Genomic DNA, 21,140 nt, shown 5'->3' with positions numbered 1-21,140 from the left:
CTCTAAAGCAGGATTCCCCTGAGACCAATTTGTAATATGTTAAATTGCTCCACTTAGGTGGGTGTGACAATCAGTGGTAATTTAACTTTAAATTGTACTTCATTTATATAGTGTTTTTCCTCTTTACATTACTACTCTTTACTTTACATTTTGACTATTGATGACAAGGCATCAGCAACTGTGGATTCTTTGACATAGACACACTGGCCTGGTTTGGAACTCACGCGCTCAGGGTCGGGAGATGACCACTCTACCACTGAGCCACGCCACCCAAACAATAACTGCATGTATCACTACTGAAATATTGACAGCGCACTGGAAAATTGCAAAGTTTCTCTTTCACCGGAAATGAGGATGAGGTCAGTTTAACACTGAAAGTAGTGCAATTCAGGTTATACCCAACATCCACCCCAAAACGCAAGGAAATTTACTATGACAGTGTAACTTTTTATCCTAACAGTGTTAAAATAAGACTGCTTAGTGCATACTTGATCAAACACTAGAAATTTAACACTGACCGATTTGCTGTGTAGATGATCAGATCAGATGTCACAGAACTCGCCCAATATTTGTCATTCAATATACTGTAAAATCTGAGCTCTACATATGTGCATTTAATCACTTACGACTTACTCCATTTTGTTTATATGTAGCCACTTTGCTCCATTAAAAGCCACAGCTTATGTTTCTTTCATCCAGGTGAGCTCACTACAAACTCCCTCTATCTTCAAAAATCCTCAAACAGATGGCGCACCACCAACAACTCCAAAATGAGTCATCTAGTATCAGCTAAGACGAGCTGCATCCTTCACCACAAAATAAATGTGAAAAAAGTGGCAAGAGGTTCTTTGAAGTGGTCTTCATTTGGTCCTATATATTCTCTTGTCTTAGTTATCATGCTTTTATTGGCATTGCAGCAGGAGATGCTGGCAGATCCATTTGGATTTGATCCAGTAAAGAGCATGAAAGGAAAGTATTTGTAGATTCATACCAAACATACTGTAGTAGGTGTTGTATGTGGTAAGAGAGGCCGGTTTGGAACCACTCCTGAATCAATGTTGCTCTCTTTAGGAGACTAAAGCTTTTATCTGGACCTCAGGCAGGCAGGCAGGAGGAAACCAAGTGGGGAGTAGAGACTGTATTGTGTTCACTGCCTCTGGTTCTGTGTTTGTTTAATAAAGGAATACTTCATGTGTGACACTGTTGAAGCCTGTGGGCGTGCCCTATCCACAGCAGAGAGTTAGGAATAATTTGCTCGCACATATGGCATGTGCCACTATTGAATTGTGACTCTTACAACCTCATGGAGTGCGACTGCAAGTCATAATCCACTGCTCATGCTAATCACTTGGCAATTGATTTGGTCCTTTTTTTTTTTGGATCCAACAATTTCTTTAAACCACTGATAATCTGAGTGAGATCAATGAACGGCAGAGGGTAGGAAAATACAGTAACGGCTCAAGTTCATGCTATAGCTCGGAGTGACTGAGCTTGACATGAAGCAGAATCAAGTCTCGTTCAAGTAGCCTCAGGTGAGAAAGCGATAACCGGCTGGTTGGCAGCGATAAACCTATCTCATATCAATCGGGACCAAAACCTACGTAGCCCTCCAGTCCACGCATGCCGTGTTATCAGCACCATCATGGGATGATAACAACAAGCTGTGCTATCATAATCCTACATACATAACAGCAAGAATTGTTATTTTCGGAAGGTACAGAAGGCAATGGATGAAACGAAGGGCAGGAAGACAAGGTTGCTTCCTGGCAGGAGATCAGATGGTATCAGGCTGTATTGATGAAGCAACTCATGGGAATGTAACTAGCATGGGTTGCTCATAAATGGCCAGACTGTCATTGTCATCACAGTTGGGGGGGCACAACAGCTGACTTGGCAAAAACATTATGTCTGCAGCACAGAAATAAACCCCTGATAAGAATTATCGGCGAGAGGGGGCAGGGGAATTATTAGCGAGAGTGGGCATGAGAGACCCAAATATGAGAGGGGGATTATTAGAGAGAGTTGTGGGGGGGAAGGAAGGCTGTGGGAATTTGCTGGATGCTGACACCATTTGTTTGTCTCCCTGTGCATTTTATTAAGCCTCAAACATTAAACAGATTTAGAGGGAGCAGTCAAAGTCACTGAGTAATTATACTTTTTGAAACACGGTGATTAAAAATGCAGCTCTTTCTGTTTATTCCTGGAATGTTTATCCTCTAGGTGTTGGGGGTGGGGGGGAATAATAAAATATATTTTTAAAACAAAGATTTACCCAAGAGACGTGCTTGTAAAATGCCGGGTCCCAAATTCCAGACATCAAGAGGTGAACAGATGCGTGCAATAAACACAAGAGTAAGCCACTCGGGTATTCCAGTTCTCTCTGCTGATATTTTGGATGTCTGTTAAAGGTAAGGCATACGAATCGACCCTGCTCAAGACAGTAAGTCAAGCAAGGGGTCGATCCATCTTGACAAGGAGGACAATCTGTAAGGGGAACACCGGAAACGCCTTTCCTAACAAGATTCCTTCCTGATGATTGAGTCAAGGCTAAAGTCTCCCTTCAATCAGAGGCCCCCCGCTTACTCATCCAGCTATCGTGACCCTCTCTTGCTCATTCCCTCCCCCTCAATCCGAGCCCACCGCTGAGAGGTCCCATTAGAGCTTCAGACCCTAAAAGCATTCTGTTGGGTGTTCATAAATGCTCTGGGTCAGGTGCCGTGACGTGCGGGGAGCCGGGTTGCTGTGAGGCAGTTAAATGATCTCTGAAGGCTATTTTGATAATGGAGGCTTTTCATTACTTGCTGTAATGCAAATGATTGGTGGGGCTAATGAGCTTGAAGGTGCATGTGAATGGGAACTCCGAGGAATTGCCGTGTGTGGTGATCATAACCAAGGTGATGAATCTCGAACATCAAAGCTACTCGCCTTGAACAAGAATAGGATTAGAAATGATTAGTCTCATGGGTCGGTGGGTCCAGTTGCTATGGACTCAGACTGACTGACTAGGATGACTCATGGTTAACACTCATCATGCCGTTTGTTGTTGAAATGATGGTTTTGAAAAAAGGGCCTTAGACACAGCTTGTATGAAAAAAATGGATGGTGACACAATATTTGAGGGCAGATGATACCGCTACCTGAGTGTTTATCGACCAATGGTCTTACCCCAGATTTTTTTGTTTGTTTGTTTGCCACAGCGCATTGAAGACCCTCATGGTGGCTTTTGTGACCCCTGCATCTGGAGGGATTTAACCTATTATACAGTCTGTGTGAACAGGATCACTTTTGCCTGTGAGGATAGGAGCACAGGCTTAACTTGATGGTCAAGGACACTGAGCCCCTCCCCCGAACTCCGGAGCCCATCTGAAGCAGCGTCCTTTGGGAGAGTGGGATGCTGCCTGCCTGGCTGGCTGCCTGTCCACGCGTCGCTCCTAACGACCTGCTTAGGGGATTGGACCGGGCCGAGGGATGAATCATCATTCAACAATAAAAGGGCTGAAATTCAAAACACAGGCCAATAAAAGCACACCAGAGAGTATCCTCGATTCCTCTTGCAGTTTTTGGTGTGGTACACATGAAGAGGAGTGAGAATTTATCTTTAAGCAAATATCCCACTGAGGGGCATGTTGAATTCTCGTCAGGCTTCGTTCAAGATATATCATCTCTCAGCATTTCCAAGCAATTTCTGGGTCAATGAACAGAACCCTTTTCCTTCTCTTCACCATTTCTAAATTAAAAAAAAAATTCAAGTTTGCTAAATCCTATAACCCACTGAGGGGTGAATGTATGCAAAGGTAGCGATTAGTTGTTTTCTCCTAAGAGTTCGTTCAAGGCTGTAAATGTCCCCCAGATGTTGCCCAAGAGTTTTAACAGTTTTTCTTGCGACAAGAAAAAACATTAAAACTGTTGAACGTTTGTGACTGTGAATGAACCCTGATGAGAACTCAACATTGGCTACATTCGCCAATGTTTGCCCACAGTGGGATATGGGCTCTAGCTAACTTTAAATTTTTTAAGGTTTCAAAGAGTGAAGAGAAGGAAAAGGCTGCTTTTTAATGAATCAGAAGTTGATTGGGAATTCTGAGAGATGCTATATCCTGGCTATAGTCCAACCATCCTTTTAAGGTTTTAAGAAGTTTGTACATATCCCGAGCCTGGAAGACAAGTCAATCACAAGGGAAAGGGAAAAAAAATTGAGGACTGTATCTACAGAAATCATGACATTATGCCCATGAGGAAGGAAACCTCGCCAGCCAGATTGATAATTGTGATTCACTCGAGGGAGTTCTTCACATTATCAATCTGGTACTTCACTAGGCAGACCCGTTCGGGAAAGGCGGGGCTTGCTGTACTTTGAGCTGATTGGATGATGCGGCATCTTTGCACATTTAGTTTTGACCAATCAAGGCAACAGATGAAAATCTCGTCTTGCATAAAAATGCACAAAACTACTCTCGCTGTATAAATTCAACAAGGAAACGGTGAGTAATTCTGCGAGAACACAATTAATTGCAGCATCCATTCGTCTGTTATTTTGTTTCCCCCCACCATGGCCGCTTATTGTTTTCGTCCTGCCTAAACAACGCCTGATTGGTCCGGTCGAGAAAAGATCGGCTGCAAACGTATGAGCGGAAGCGGTACAGGATGTATTCTGCGGAGTTTGTGAACTCACAAATACCGGGAGAATTCATCTTGCTGGCAAGGTTATGAGGAAGTACCCTCTCGGAACTTGAGGCAATACCATGACGTTATTTGTTTTGTCCCCGTTGTGTAAGAAAAAACACATTATTTCAGTTTTTAAAAGCATTTAGCCTGAGAAAAGTAATAACTCATCTGTCCCTAATTAGCTGTACAGATGGTCTTGACTCAATTGAGAGATGACGATGATATTACACGCCATTCAATTGGCTAGCAGTAATATATCAATAAAATAAAAAAATTATTTGATGAATGATTCTCACACAAGGGTGTTCCTCAGAAATGTAGTATATTGTGCAACACATACAGATGGTGCTACACACAAACTCCAAACAGAGTATCACTGTTGCATATTTCAGTATGATTCATTGTCTGTGTCAATAGTGAGTGAGGTTCAGGGCCCTAACATTTGTTGTACATATGATATGTGGGTGACAAAACTGCTGTCGCTGGAGATTTGGAAAGATAAGGAGGAGGGAAAAGGAGAGGGAGTCTGCTTCGTATTCCCAGGAGACGATAGCTAATGGCTCCGGACCGACAAGACGGAAGCAGCTTTTTGGTATTTTCATGACTTTGTCTCGTGCTATATGGAGGCTTTTTATTGCCATTGTGTTGCAAAACAGTAATTGAAGCATATCGCTTTCATCCCCGCTCTTGTCTCCCTTCGGAGCGCCGTTTGTCTTCCTGCTGCTCGTGCACCTTGTTGGTTTCTTTATGATATATTACCTGGAAGTCTGACGCTTTATTGTAGCCGGGTGCTGATGTACATGGCAATTAAATTGAAGCCCCAAAGAAGCTTCACTTCAATCACTGTCTTCTTTCAGCTCTCTCGTTCCTTTTGATTTCAACTCTTCCTTCAGCCTCACACACATACACACACACACTCTTCGTCTCACTGTCTTTCGCCTTCATGTTAATAAGCACAGTAATGGTTTTGCAAGGCAGTTCTAAGTTTGGGAGTTAATTAGAATGGCAAGTTAAAGCCCACACAGTGGAAACAATGGAGGTTTTGCGTTTGCTTCTTCACAGTCACACAAAGAGATAATAAGCTAAAGTCAAACACAGCGAGAAGGCAGGGACTAAGTAACTCTGACAAGCCTTCTACCTGCCTCTACACTTCCTATTGCATGTGGCCTTCATTGCTGTCACGCAAGTGACCAAATTAGCAAGGAGTTGATAATAAGTGCATATATAAACGAAAAAGGGAAACCGGTCCAAATGATGTCGTCGTGGTGTGGCTGGTGCACAATGCAGAGCTCTCAGACTCCGGCAAACACTGGGCTGGCTGAGCAGGACAGGAGCAGTTGCCATGGAAACCTTTTCTCGGCTCACTCTCGACGAAAACTGTGTCATTATCCTGTACTGTCGATTGCGGAAGAGAGAGGAGGAGAGCGAGCTGGAAAGAAAGAAAGATGAGACAAAGATAGAACTGAAAAGACAAAAGGGAAAACAAGCGCCGACGAGCCACACGTCATCAAATTGTGCTCTCATTTGGACACCTCAAACTGATGCTGTTCCCCCTCTCTCTGCCTGCCAATGGAACCAGGGTTCGCTCCGTAATAGCTAAACAACTTCAGTAGTAGCAAATAATGTGTGAAAATATCAGGTAAACGCGGGGCTGTCAGGTGATGATAGGACAGGTGTCACTTTGTTCTCTCCCTGCCATTGTCAAAAACAAGCTCCTCTGTTGGCTAATACAACAAAACAAAACTGCATTCCCGGCTTCTTAAAGTGTGACATGTAGACATGTGTACAGGCTACTAATTGCATGTATGTTTTATGATGCATGTCACTGGGCTGCTGAGTGTTTGTACAGCGCGAGGTCCACATCAGAGGAGTTAGACTGAACTAATTATATCGGTATGTAAATAGAGGCACCCTGCTGAGATGGCCGTCGCACCACATGATTTCCCCTGGTGGAAAGTGGCTTGTTTGCGCTGCCTGAGGAGGAGCCTCTCCCAATGAATTGCTGACCAAAAATATACACATTTATGGTTTGATGGTACACTTGAATGTAATGGGGAAAAGAACTGCATTATCTCCAATGATTGGAAACTCATCACTGATTACTTAGCACAGTGGCACCTTGTTGCACCACAACCGTGACACTGGTTCAACTTTGATTTGGGCCACTTTCACAACAAACATTTCCCATTGAAATTAGGGGTGCACCGATCATAATTTTTGGGTCAATCGCTGACTCCCGATCTTTAAACATTCTGACCTGCCATTCCCGATTATTGCCAATCCTTATTTTTTTTCATGAGCCAGAGCCCAAGCCGCCTCCATCAAAAAAACTCTACTGTTCTGTTTAAGGGCAACATTCCTTTTATTCTGATTCAGCAAACTGTAGTGATGGCAAAATGAAGCTTCATGAAGCATTTGCGATATTTTTTGACTCCTCTAGATGGTGCTCTTGGTTTAAAGATAAAAGCAAGTGCAATGAAAATGGATTACATTTGCATTGCATCTTTGAATCATGAGTGCCATCTAGAGGAGTCAAAAAATAACGCAAATGCTTCATGAAGCTTCATTTTGCCATCATTAGCAAACTGTATTGACATTGATTTACAATGTCAATAAATAAGGGTGTAAAATCTTGGGGTAACCTACTTGAGGTCAGAGTTCAGCAGGAGAAAATCCAAAATTGGATCTCCCCCGCTGGCCCCTATAGGCCAGACACTGAAGCCTGCAACCAGGTGCCAGCATCTTGAATGCCTGGAAGAGAGCCAAAAGGGTCCTTCAGGATATGACTAGTCATGTCGTGAACCTGCTGCTCATAAATAGTACTCAGGAAGTGAGTGGGAAGTCCACTGGTCCCGGCGCACACCTTGACTACACTGTGAAGGCGGTTCTTCTCCTGCGGGTTGAAGAAATAGTACCAGCAGAACATTGAGAATGACATGACAGGCTTGATGAAGGTGGGAACGAATGACAGTAGGATCGTGTTGCTGACAGAAAAGGAATTTAGGTTCCTCAGCGGGTACATTCTCTGGCGGCACTTCCTTTGGATCACCTCACCTCAGATGGTCATAGAAGATAATCCCAAGGTGTTTGTTCTTCGTCAGGTGGCTCGTGGTAGAGACAGCTGCTGCGAACTCCTTGGTCTTGCTGTGTAACACCACTGAAAAATACTGCTGTCAGCTCGTGGCAAAATGGCCGCCCCCTGAGATGGATAAAAATGGCTGGAATTTCTTTCAAAACTCATGTTCCACAAATGTAGTATTATTTAGAATGTCATGTTTAGACTAGTGAGGTCACATATAACATATTATTGTCAACAAATGTTTAAGGTTGATTTCCACTTTAACTGTATTTTCAGCAAGAATTTAAAAAGTAATGTCAACTAGTGATGGCAAAATGAAGCTTCATGAAGCATTTGCGATATTTTTTGACTCCTCTAGATGGCACTCATGATTCAAAGATGCAATGCAAATGTAATCCATTTTCATTGCACTTGCCTTTATCTTTAAACCAAGAGCACCATCTCGAGGAGTAAAAAAATATCGCAAATGCTCTCTTTCAAGTTTCACATGAATCGTACTCGGCAGACGTTGTTGTCCTAATCATATTTATTCAACATCATTTCATCATGAAACTTTTTTTGCAATTTGAAAATGTTCCTTTATTTGATTATTATTTTTGATGATATCAATTAAAATCTTGTAAAGTGCAACACTTCATTTTGTGTGCCTGACGAAAAAAGAAGCGACTAATTGGGATTTGTGTGCACATCTTATTTTAATTGCTCTGGTTTGATGTGAATACCTATTTTATATGTGTACAATTTTGAAAACACTTTCCAAAATGGGCTTTGGAAGGCACAGGTTTGTTTGTTAGTTTTTTAAATTAGATTAAACATGAACTTTTTGTTCTGTCCCGATTCTCACCTGCCGAAAGCGCTTTTAGTCAACATTTGGTGTTTATCAACTTCTTCTTAAATGAGACCAACTCTATCTACTAATTCAAAGTTGGACTATACCAACTGTAAAATGCGTAATAACTTTTCCAGAGTCAGCGTTGAGGTTGAGCTAATCTTGTCTTGTTTCTCTCCCACAGCCCCCAACACTGCACCCTACGGGAGCAACGGAAGTCCGCAGGTCCCGATGGCCTGCCGGTACCTGGTCCTGGCTCTGATCACCTTGATGGCGGCGTACTAGCGGCGGAGCGGCGAGCAAAGTGACTGTCGAGAGCATTTACGAGTCTTTGGTGGCGTCGCCCATGACTGGATTCCAATCGGGTGCAGTTTGTTGCAAGGCAAAGAGGGGAACATGATCATTATTTTTCTCTTTTGGTCATTGTGAACTTTATGTAAATACTTTTTGTTGTTTTCTTTCTTTGCGGGGGTTGTTTTTCTGATTGATGGATGAATCAGCCCCTTCTCCCTCCCCTGGCGTCCAATCATATCAAACGCTCAGCTTCTCTCACTTGCATCTCCCGTGACTATAACAAAACAACTGCGCCAATTCTCCCAGTGCAGATGATTACCCTCACGATGTTCTTTTGAATGTAATGCGGGTTAGCTGAATGAAAGAAAAAAATATAATTTTATTATCTAAAAAATAATAATAATCTGACGCAGCAGTCAACATCATTTTGTTTGCTCGTAGCTAGTGTGCTTGTTTAACAGCTTGAATCGGGTAGTCAACGTAGAAAAGTCACCTGTAACATATCTTTATCTTAAACTTTTATGATTTTATTATTTAGTTTCATTATTATTTGGACTTCAATCAAATGACTATGTACAGATGACGGCCTTGCTTCCCCTCGCAGATATAAATACGTGTCACATTTAGAAAAGATCTTCAAAGTTTCAGCCAAAAGCCGAGCTCACATGCTTTGCTCTCATCTTGGAGATTTAGTGGTTCCTTGTTTGCATTTTGGGCGAGTGCTTCACTCCTTTCTTAGAAGACTTCATTCTTGGACTTGGTCCAGTGTTATTGCATTTTAAATCGTTACAGTATCTGCTGCTTTCAAGGATGCCAGGAAGTTGGAAAGAGGCCATTTAGGAAAGATGAATTGGAGCCCAAAACTTTTCGGCTGAATGTAAACAAAAACGATATTGTGTGTGAATAGGTCGTTTGATAAAACAGCCTTTTTTGGCAGACTTGATGATGTATACAATGTATAGATTATATATCAATATACTGTACACAATTAACATGCAGCACCGGTTGGCAATTTCAAATATAGCCAATATTTACAGATTAATATACTGTAGTTTATACTAAATAGTGTGTTAATGGGCGCCGTGTGCGACTTCAAACTATCGCATCTTGAGCAGTACGAAAACACGGCTTTGCCCTGACTTGACACTTGGAACTTCTAATTTTGCCAGTACCAAAACAACTGTGTCATTGCCACACATTTTTCATAATTAAACTGAAACATGGGAGAAAATATTCCCATAATTCTAGAAAAGTATTTAGAGTTAAAAACCTGCTCACGTCACGTATTTTTCATGCTTACAGCTAAAAAACAAACAAAAAAAAACTGCAGAGCAAGTCAAGTCAAACTTGAGTCATCCCTAGAGTAAGTCTGAAGTCAAATTAAATCAAGTGTTCTAATTTATTTTGTTAACTTAGTCTGGTGGCTTTAAATATATGGCATAATCATCCTCCAGTATCAATCAATCTACAATGTAAAAAGATACTGAAATGCCTTAATAGTAACATACTCACTGAAGGACATTTAGACGCTCCACTAAATGTTGTTTGACATATTGTATTATTTACTGAGTGAGTGTTCCATCCAAACAAATAGTCCAAATTAGTCAATTGGGCGCAAATGGAAAAATTTTGTGAGTTGTTGTCGTGTCAAACTCCTGGTACGCTCACATGAACTTGAAACTGCAAATCTCCTAGCGAAATAGCCATGGCAGTTAAAAGACTTTAAAGCACAAACACTGTTATTGCTTCTACGTTTGGTTTTGTGGTGATTTATTTTTATTGTTAGCAAATTCTAAAAAAAAATCAAACAAAAAAAAATAAAAGAGAAAATAAAAGAAAAATCTGCACCATATGGTCTTGTTTAAATGTTAAGCAACAATGAACAATGAGTGAGGAGTATATTTATTCACTTTGTTTATAAAAACAATGTATAAAACAACCGGTTATGTGATGGATGCTCATTTGATTTGAATGGGCAGCGTGTCATGACTGTCCGGGGGTTTATTTGTCAAGTAAAAGAACAAATGTTTGCAACCAATTGAGTTCCTTTTTCAAGCGGGGAGGGGGCGTGCACCAATATAGCAGTATTCTAGAGCAGACTCAATGTGTGTGTATATGTGGAGAAAATATCGATACGCTCGTATCTTTAGAGCCAGTGTGTGTAGTCCTAGTTTTCACACACTCGAGTGTTTGACGTGACGAAAGCGTGCTTGTGATGCATGTCCACATGAAACGTCAGCCATTTTGTTTTTATGTATGTATTTATTTTTCATCACAGTCGCCTATCATTTATTATCGTTTCTCTTGCGGGTTTTGGTGGCGTATTTGATGAAAATTTTGTTGGCAGTTAATCACCTGCTAGTAAAGTGGTGCCTTGCGATACGAGTGACTTGAATTACCAGTTTTTCGAGATGTGAGCCGTCATTCGGCTGAGAATTTCTGCTTTGACTTGAGAGCAAAAATTTGAGATATGAGAGAAGTTCATTTTGGCAGAGAACAATTGTTAATTTTTTTTTAAAAATGCCTCGAGCTGTCCCAGTTGAAGTTTATTGTCAAACTCAACTTTGCCTGCTAGCTTAATGCTAACGTATATTGAGAAACGACATACACAGGTTAACAAATAGCATCTATGTGGCGATGTTTGATGGAGCAGATATTTAAAGACAAACAGTTCAGCAACACAGGACTACAAACTGCACATTAGTAAATCAATTAGAGTGGTTGACGAGAACGTCTTCATTTGTCTGCATCACGGTATTAACCCTTTAAAGCCTGAACCATGAAATATAAGAGAGAAAATTTTAAATCCCTTGTAAATAGAGTATTTATTGGTCCTTTTGAACAAACAAAGAAACAAAAAATTGAAAACTTCCACATATGACTTTTGATTTGTGTCGTATTTGATACATCCGGTCACAATGCTTTAAATTTGTAGATTTATAACTGTCAAAAATATAATAATAAACAGACAGACCAAGCATTGTATTTCTAAAAATCAGAAAGAACATTTCCCACTATTAATAAGTATAGGTGTCTCTCCCTTCTTGCAGGGTCGCTGGAAAAGCCATCAGCTGAGTGATACTGCCCTCTAATGGATTATCAGTGCAATGCATGTGTCAGATCATATACGTCAGAGTTTTAATGGGGGGGGGGGGGAAATATACTCATAAAATAGAGGACTCAAAATGTCTTGTATTTAATATGATACGTTTGTTGATTTGTTGATTTGAGATACAAGTGTTTTTGAGTTACGATTTAAACTCATAGCTCAAGGCACCACTTGTATTCCACATCAAATGTCATTTACTGGATGTTGAATATTTTGGGTTGAGACATGGTACAAACAATTCCCCTTTAATAATTCAAACTTATTTGCAAATAATGAGTTCATAAACGCTCAGTCCCAAAGTAGCTGCTGAGTCATGATTATTGCGGCATATCATGCACATTCGTTGGCCCTGGAACGCGTCGTGCAAATACTCGGCTGAGCCCAGATGGCCAGATGCCACGGTGCACACAGCATATAGGATTATCCTGCTTTTGCGCCCGCTGTCGTTATTGGCTGCGCTGTCGCTCGCTAAATCTTCTGGCATATTTGCAAACATAAAACACGCTTCATTTCGGGTTGCATTTGTGTTTGCACAAACTAGAATCGCATGACGTCCAACTCCCTGTGCGCTCCAACGGGCTTGTTTCATGATGATCTCCAGTCCAAATTAAAATGTTGATTTACAAGCGGGAAAAGCTCACCGCCTCACCTCCCTGCTGACATCAAAAATCGCCTTGTTTAAATAAAGCCTTGCATGTAGAGCAACCCCGCGCTTGAAGTTTCAAGTGAGCCATCTCCATGTTTCGGGATCCAACTGATGCATTCAAACCGCTCATTATGTCAGTCCCGGGAGTCCAGAAGTACTGTACTGAATGTGCCTTCAAAGTATTTTGTCAAACAACGCAATGACGAAAGTGGACCTTTTATTTAAGCCACCTTTGCATCAAGCAGGATTATTTTAGTTTGTTAGGGAAATCTTGATCGAGAATTTGGCCAATTGGGTGGAATTTGAGGCAAAATAATGCACTAACTGGATTCAAGCAGCAGAGACGCTACTAGCTAGCTACTCATGATTTAGCACAACTCCTGGGTAGCAATACTGTATTCTTAATATGAAACTAGCATTGAAATAGGAGCATAGAACATTTTGATTACATAAAAAATTATTCGGCATAATTCAACAAGTATTTCTTCAGCGCAGCTTTTTGTTTCCTACCTATTCCGTGACATCTCTTTGTCGACCAATCAATGGACAGCAGTGTGCCTAACTCCGCCCTGCGCTAGCTTAGCATGCTATGCTGTGCTGGAAAGTGGGTCGGTACTGTTCATTTATTAATTTTTTTGACAATGGAAAAGTAAAAAAAAAAAAAAGAAGAAGAAGAAATAGCGTAGCAAACTGAACCGTACTACTGCTAGGAAAAACCGAGGATTCAGAAATTTGCTACTCGCTACAGTCCAAACTGAAGTTCTTATGTGCAGTCACTTCATTCACTAGTAATGGTCGGGAATGATTTACATGCATAATTTGTTTTTATCCATTTACATGTTTGTGTGATAGCATCTTATTTATGTTTCTCTTTAATTATAGCCAGAAATGTGCAAACCACTTAAGGAAGCAAAAGAAGATATAAAATTGCATTTTTACTAAATTGGTCTGCATTTTCCTCATGTTGACTTTACACAGCTATCTGACTCTTAATACCAAGCACGGCATTATTTGCCCTCACTTGATATGCCGGGTTCGACTCAAACGCAATTCAAACTCACAGATTATACTGCGGTTAAGGTGATAGACACGCCCCAGACAGTTTCCTGCAACAAAAAATAAAATAAACAAAGTAAACAATGCTTCTTGGAGACAAAAATCAGGAGTAACACCTCCACCAGTCAGAATGCATCTACAGTCGTGCGTGGCTTTCAATGTGGCGAGGTAAGATGGCACTCAAGTGTCACTTGAAGAACTGGCGAAAGATCGCACGCAATGTGCTGAGTTGGTGTTTACAAAAAGAGTATTAGGGCCACACAAAGTAGGAAAAAAGAAATGCTTTTCAGGAGACGCCACATACAACTTGCTTGCTCAACCATTAACAGTGCATAATTAAAGGAGCACATGTATGTAATATCGCTACAGATATATAGTGTACACACACATATGTGTATATGTATCATGATAATATTTTTATTTATCTATGTACATTACCATCATGTAGCTTATTTTTCTTTGTACAAATAGTGTTCTTTTCTATTGATTAGATTTTTCAGTGTGGCCCTAATACTTCTTCACAGCTTTAAAATGAATCTTTGTATATCCAATATAGTGATTTGGCGTCCTTAACTCATTCACTGCCATTGACGGCTATAAACGTCCAAAATTCATTTGAACTATTTCTATTAGTTTAACATTTTTTCCACTTTTGTTAACAAGAGTATGAAAACCTAAAAACAATTTGATTGTACATTTAGAACAGATATGGAATTTGTGATTAATCGCGAGTTAACTGGTGAAGTCATGCGATTAATTACGATTAAAAACTTTAATCGCTTGACGCCCCAAATTTTTAATCTTTTCTTTTTTTTTATTCATTCATTGCCATTGACGTCAAAAATTAATTTGAACTATTTCTATTAGTTTAAAAAAAAATCCCACTTTTGTTAACAAGAGTATGAAAACCTAGAATTTTTTATTGTACATTTAGAACCGAAATTTTGTGATAAATCATGAGTTAACTAGTGAAGTCATGCGATTAATTATAATTAATAAATGTGATCGCCTTTTGCCCCAAATTTTTAATAATCTTTTTTAAAAAAAGAATTTATGGCAGTGAATGAGTTAATGCTCACTTCAGGTTGATTTTCAATCTGTTTAAATGTCCTGCAGGCAAATTAGGCAGTGTATTTGTATTTCTTTCTTTTTTTAATAAGTATTGCTTTTTTTCTCTCTCTTTTTTTTAATAAAGGGTGGGTGGCTGTGCTGTTAATGAAACTACCTACCTACCCCATGCCTTTGTAACTTTGATTTGGGGATATGTTGTTGCATTCTGCCGCCTGACTCTGCAGCAGTCACATTGCACCTCCCTGAGCAGCATACTGAGTTGCGGGCATCAAAAGAACAACACAAACACACTCGCATTCACTTGGTGGACGGGTTTGTCACACAGCAGGCTGAAATAAATTCTTCTATCAAAAGCATGGGGAAGACAAAATGTACTTTCCAAGAAAAATTAATTGGTAAAACTTAAAAAAAAAAAAAAAAATTATATAATTTTTTGGCTCAAGTGTGTATGCTAGCTTCCGTTGCTGGAGTCGATGTTTGAAATGTCAAGTGAGGCCAAGTCGCCAAAATGATGATAATATCAAGCAACTTTAAAAGGAAATGAGTAACAGTCAATGTAATGCCACTGTGTGCTTTTTGGGTTTGTTTGTCACTTCTTTGTAGCAACAAGTCCTCGTTTTGTTCTTGTTCCAAAGCAGGGGTGGAGAACCTCACACATGGCCCACCAGAGCTTTTTATCCGGCCGGCTGTGCAATTGTGAAAGCAAACAAAACCTCAGAGGAAGTGTTATAAAAAAATATGTAACACAAAAATGCTCATAAAATATATTAATAATCATTTGCATTGAATTTTTTCATACATTTATGATGGCCCAGAATGTCCCCCGCCCCTGCTTTCTTACACAAATGCAACAAATGAATTTCTTTGGTTTATTGTTAGACACACCCACGTACACGTTTTAATGGTGTTTGTTGAAAAAACGTGGATGGACTTTCTTATTCTGAGGGCACCAAATGATCAACTCTTCTTGTTATTATTTCACGTTGAAGATATGATGGTATTACGAAAGGAGAATGGAAATGTTTACTCAAATGTGTTTGAAGGTCCTTTAGATGCCGGTTGTATATTTATAGGCTCTAAATCACTGGAATGGTATCAATAAGTGGCATTGATATACTTATACCTATATATAAATATATATTGAAATATATAAATATATATTGATATTTGTCCCAATACGAGAAAATCCATGTACTTTAATTGATTTAAAGCTTACATTGTGTACAGTATAGCACGTATGCAAGTCCATTTTCATCATGTTTGATGTAATTTTGTAGCAGTGGTTTGATACTAATAAATGGCAGTCGATGATGGAATTGTAACAATATGAGGTTTGTTTTTTGTGTGTGGCGGGGGGCGGCAGAGTGGAAAATCTTGGGCTTGCGTTCACCGTGCAGGCAATGATGCTCAATTTGGATTTTTTTTTTTATTCGATCTTTGCATTACAAAAACAAGTGTGACTTCTAGTCCAATGTGAACGAAATTCATGTGTGAAGTTAGTTCTAAAGGATCGTATTTTCGTCACTGACTGTTTTTTGCATTTTCGTCTACCATTGCTTTTCGCGGCAATCTGGCTTGTCGAACGATTGTGACATTTTTCACCTGCAGTAATACACTCCTGTTCAAATGTCAAATTTGTTTTATTTGGTTTTTAAAGTGAGATCAAGATTTAAAAAAAAAATAAAAATAAAAAAAAAAACACAGGTTTGCACACCCTTTTAACTGGAGGATGTGGCTCTGTGCGGAATTAAAATTAATATTCAAAATCATGTTTGAAATGATTTGTCTTAGTCTCAGTTTTATATCACATTTCCAGGCCAATTTCAAATCACTGTCCAATTTAAAACCCAAGTTTGAGACACTACGTGTCCCAAGTCAGCTGGGTGGGATGTACAAGGACCACTGGGGCCAATCACCATAACTTGTTTTCTTTTCATTGAAATTCAAGAAATTCTGTGCCATCCAGTCCTCGATTGCCTTAATAAGAGTGTGTCCTTTTTGCTCCGCGGGAAATAGATCTGACTGTCATCCGCACAGCAGTGAAGGAAAATACTATGTCTTCTTAAGATAGATCCCATGGGCAGCAAATACAATGAAAAATGCAGTGGCCCTAAAATTGAACCCTGCGGATTACCATACAAAGAGTGGAACTAAGAGCAACCAGGGCTAACACAAAACATTCTGTCTGTCAAATCGGATCTAAACCATGTGCTACCACTAATGCCCACCCAGAGCTGCAAATGAGACAACAGAATATTGTGGTCCACCGTGTGGAAAGACACACATGGACTCCGAGATCATTAGCCAGGAGGATGTCATTTAAAAACTCATAACAGGGCTGAATCTGTGCTATGCAGTAGTGATGGCAAAATGAAGCTTCATTAAGCATTTGCGATATTTTTGACTCCTCTAGATGGCACTCATGATTCAAAGATGCAATGCAAATGTAATCCATTTTCATTGCACTTGCCTTTATCTTTAAACCAAGAGCACCATCTAGAGGAGTCAAAAAATATCGCAAATGCTTCATGAAGCTTCATTTTGCCATCACTACTATGCAGCATCGCAAAACCTGACTTGAAAATCTCCTTGACGTTATTCCAACTTAGAGTTTGTCTATTTATTCTTTGTTTTTGTTTTTATGACAGTCAGATATCACTTTCATAACACTTGTCATAGTTGAGCTCCAGAAACGTGTGCACAGGGACTGCCATTGTGATGTGCTGGTAAAGAGGGCAATGCTGTGAGGGGAACCACATGAAGTGATATAGGTCCACCGGGACAAGAGTTGAATGGAAGCTGCTAATTGCCCACTCACATCAGCACTCCCACCCACTGATTCTTTACTTCTTGGCAGACGTATTATTGAGTGTTGATGAACTCTGCAGCACACGTTAAGTGGTCCAATAATTAAAACCCGCGGAGATTCTCAGGATAACACAGCTGGCTGCTTCAATTCCACTGACTTCAACAACAGGTCGCTTTCGCCACTTTGCTTAATTGAAGCGGGCCATGCAGTCCGACAAGTTGGGCTCTAATTTCCTTTCTTTTAAGGGTGATCTCACCTGCAGACACTGCAGAGAAAATGTGGCGGCTTTGGCAGCGATGCAAATGAGACGAGGTAGACTTTATAATCCTGAACGGTTGACTTGGTCCAAAAAGTGACAGCAGTGGAAGGCAGACTGCGAGAAGTGCTCGAGACTCTTACTAATGAGCGCCTGCTCTGGCACAGCAATTAAGAGCGGCCGATGCAGGACATTATTCAGCAACCATATTGTTGTCGTTCAATGAAAACCACGTGTCACATTTTGGGGATTTGTTTGCAGGAAGCAAAAACACACACAACACAAACAATTGTTACCAGACAGATTTAGCACCAGAAATGTTTTGTAAGGTTTGTGTGCTGTGTTCAAATCCAACCATCCATTTTCTGTAGCACTTGTACTAGCTGACTATAGGTGAGACTGACCTAAACTAGTCACCAGCCATTTACAAGCACATTTAGAAACTGTTAGAAGAACATCTTTTTCTTCCGCGTGTTCGTTGTCTTTCGGGTAGAGAGAATGTTGATTTTCTGAATACAGACTGGAGATCGGTGAACAGTTCCTTCAAAGGTTTTATTTTACAGAATATTCCGGTGGCAAATGGCTGCTTCTCATCACAAGTGCTCAGATTCACAGGACTTACAACATTCTTATACTATCTTGAAGGGCGGTATCACAAAACCCCCTTTCCCCCAAGCCCTCATTTGCTTTGAGTTGCGTGCTTTGGGCTAAGCTAAGCTAATGTCCATGCTTTCCATTAACTTTCATGGGAAGATCGACACTACCAACATGGCTGCCACATTGACGCTCTAGTCTAACATAGGTCTGTTTATCTATCAGGATCAAGAGCATGTTGATGGCACCACAGCGCTGTTTACTGGCCCTGTGGCAAATTGCAGCTAATTCTGGAACTAACAGGCTTCAACAGCTACTTCAGAAGGGGTCTTTTGATTGGACTGGACACTCTATTTTCTGTTAAATCGAGGTTTCACTGTCCATCTTTGAAGGACAGTTGATTGTTGATCTCATTATGAGCTGTGAGCATGATAAAATTCAAGTTTAACAGAATGTCAATTCTGACTACAATTTTCACATGGCAATATTACAAACTGTTGAACACTATCAATTATTTTTGGTCTATTTTTGACTCACAGCAAATGCATATTCCTGACAACTCGATTTTTCTTTTCAAAAAGTATTTTCTTTATGTTAAAAAATCATATCCTTCAGCACAGGACAGCAATAATAAAACACTGATGTCACTTCTTGTAATTATAGTGTATTATATTTTGTTTGCATTCCAATTTGCATTTTGGACTTTCATTCATCTTAGTGACACAGTCAAGTGTCCTCACTGCACCTGACCACTGGGGTCGGGCGCAGCACAGTGTAGGCAGTTTGACGTCATGGTGCAAGCGTTCCCAATTTTGGCGCCGGTTGCAAAGTGACCAAGCAAAGTGTTTTTGCAGTCTAGTGCCTTTTCTTGCTGATTTGGCTCGGTAATATGTATTTGTCATCGTATCAATGGCAAATCCTGGAGGACAATTCTGACCCAGTTGAAGGTCCTAGTATGAATATGGCAACTTTCCTTTAGGTGTACTTTTAGCAGCCACCCAACCTAGCTATCTCCATTATGTTGAGTGTGTGGGTAAAAGCTGCCTAACAGTAGTGATGGCAAAATGAAGCTTCATGAAGCATTTGCGATATTTTTTGACTCCTCTAGATGGCACTCATGATTCAAAGATGCAATGCAAATGTAATCCATTTCCATTGCACTTGCCTTTATCTTTAAACCAAGAGCACCATCTAGAGGAGTCAAAAAATATCACAAATGCTTCATGAAGCTTCATTTTGCCATCACTACCTAACAGTACAATGGTTCCAAAGCAAACCTAAACGCAATCTCCCAACAAAACACCCGTCGGTCGCGTCAAATCAATAACAAATAGTATTTAGTTCAACAGAACAGACTGGGAAGTCAACAGTTTGTTGAGGAAAAACAACCAAGGTGAATGAGCAAGTTGTTAACTCATCTCCAAATCCAAACAGCCGCACACCGTAGCAGAGGCAATAATGATGCCCGCTAGCAAAATCATCGGAAATGAGATGTGCTGTGAGAGAAATCGCCCGACCGTATTTTCTATGTGAGCTGAGCTTTTCAAGCATGACTGCCATGAAAACAAAAAAGTAGAAAAACGGAGAAGGAGCTGTTCAACCAAACAAGGTCATCACCTTTTCGGGACAATTTTGTTTGAATGCCATGAGATTTTCCTCACGTGAGTAAATAAGGTTGGGAAACACTGCTCTAATCCTACCAACAACCACAACAAACAATGGTAATGACATCACGGTGCAACAAAACTCCAGCATGGATCAGGACGTCTTGCATAAGAGGTAGAGTGAGGCCGGCGGACACCCTGAGAAACAAACGAGCGTGGATTCTCCTCCCCTCCGCAGCCCCATCTGTCACTTCCTGCCACTTTGAGAGCGCTTGCTGCCGTGAACTCTGCACGGCCCGAGAACAAACGAGCCGGCTCTATTCAGTGTCAAAGCACATCATCAAGTAAACCTGTAAACTGAAAGTAATGAGGCAACTTGCGGCCATCTTGCTCTCATCAGTAAGTGGTGCAGTTCATTCCTGTACCGCATGCTAACTTTAGCTTACCCTGTTGCTGTGCTAGTATACAGTCTCCACCAGGGCCGGTTCTGGGCATGCATACTTGAGGGAACAGGCAGAAATGTTAAGCTAGCATTATGTGACTATACAGTTATATTTTACTATTTGTTATTATTATGCTTAGCTTTGTTAACTTAGCAATTGCTACGCATCACCTTTATAGAGGTTAATCAGAGGTGGGTGGTAACGTGCTACATTTACCCGATTCCATTTTCACAATTTTTACTCCATTACATTGAGCTGCATTCTGTTTGCTACTTTATTTTCATCTTTTTAGCTTATTGCTTGCGCAATTAAGGTTTCTATTTTTCCCGTTGTGTTTGCGAGACTTCCTGTTCCGGTGCTGTTCACCAATCAAATGTAATCATGAAGGACGTTTGACTTTATTTTCACCAACCAAACACGACTGCACACAGTCTTTGCGGGCTCACCAAAGTGACCACAAAAAAAAAGAAAATTTACCAGCTTGCAATTCTTAGTTTCTAGAAGAACACCCCTGACCTCACATTAAGCCCATGTTCCAAAATAATTTTGAGCTTATATCTGTGCCCAACATAGAAGTCAGCCTTCAAAAGCTTGACGTCTAACTTGACAACGCATTTTGCAATAAGTTTTAGATACTAGACTTTTAAAAATGTACATTTAAAAATAAAGTTAAAGCTAACCTTAG

General features: G+C 40.3%; 1 protein-coding gene across 2 annotated transcripts in view; it reads left to right on the top strand.

Moving 5' to 3' along the window:
- Positions 1-16,068, top strand: part of negr1 (neuronal growth regulator 1) — a 154,316-nt gene extending 138,248 nt beyond the window's left edge. For both annotated transcript variants that reach the window (XM_086089000.1, XM_086089001.1), the window contains one exon: positions 8,758-16,068. In XM_086089000.1, the coding sequence (XP_085945126.1) occupies positions 8,758-8,858 (101 nt within the window). In that variant the 3' untranslated portion in view covers positions 8,859-16,068. The remainder of the gene's footprint in view (positions 1-8,757) is intronic.
- The last annotated feature ends 5,072 nt before the right edge of the window (positions 16,069-21,140 follow it).

The sequence above is a fragment of the Leptonotus elevatus genome, chromosome 11, assembly GCF_054856555.1.
Source record: "Leptonotus elevatus isolate MCC_2025b chromosome 11, RoL_Lele_1.0, whole genome shotgun sequence".
In the NCBI taxonomy this organism is placed as follows: domain Eukaryota; kingdom Metazoa; phylum Chordata; class Actinopteri; order Syngnathiformes; family Syngnathidae; genus Leptonotus; species Leptonotus elevatus.
The sequence above is the reverse complement of the archived record's forward strand: the minus strand, read 5'-3'. Positions and strand labels throughout refer to the sequence as shown.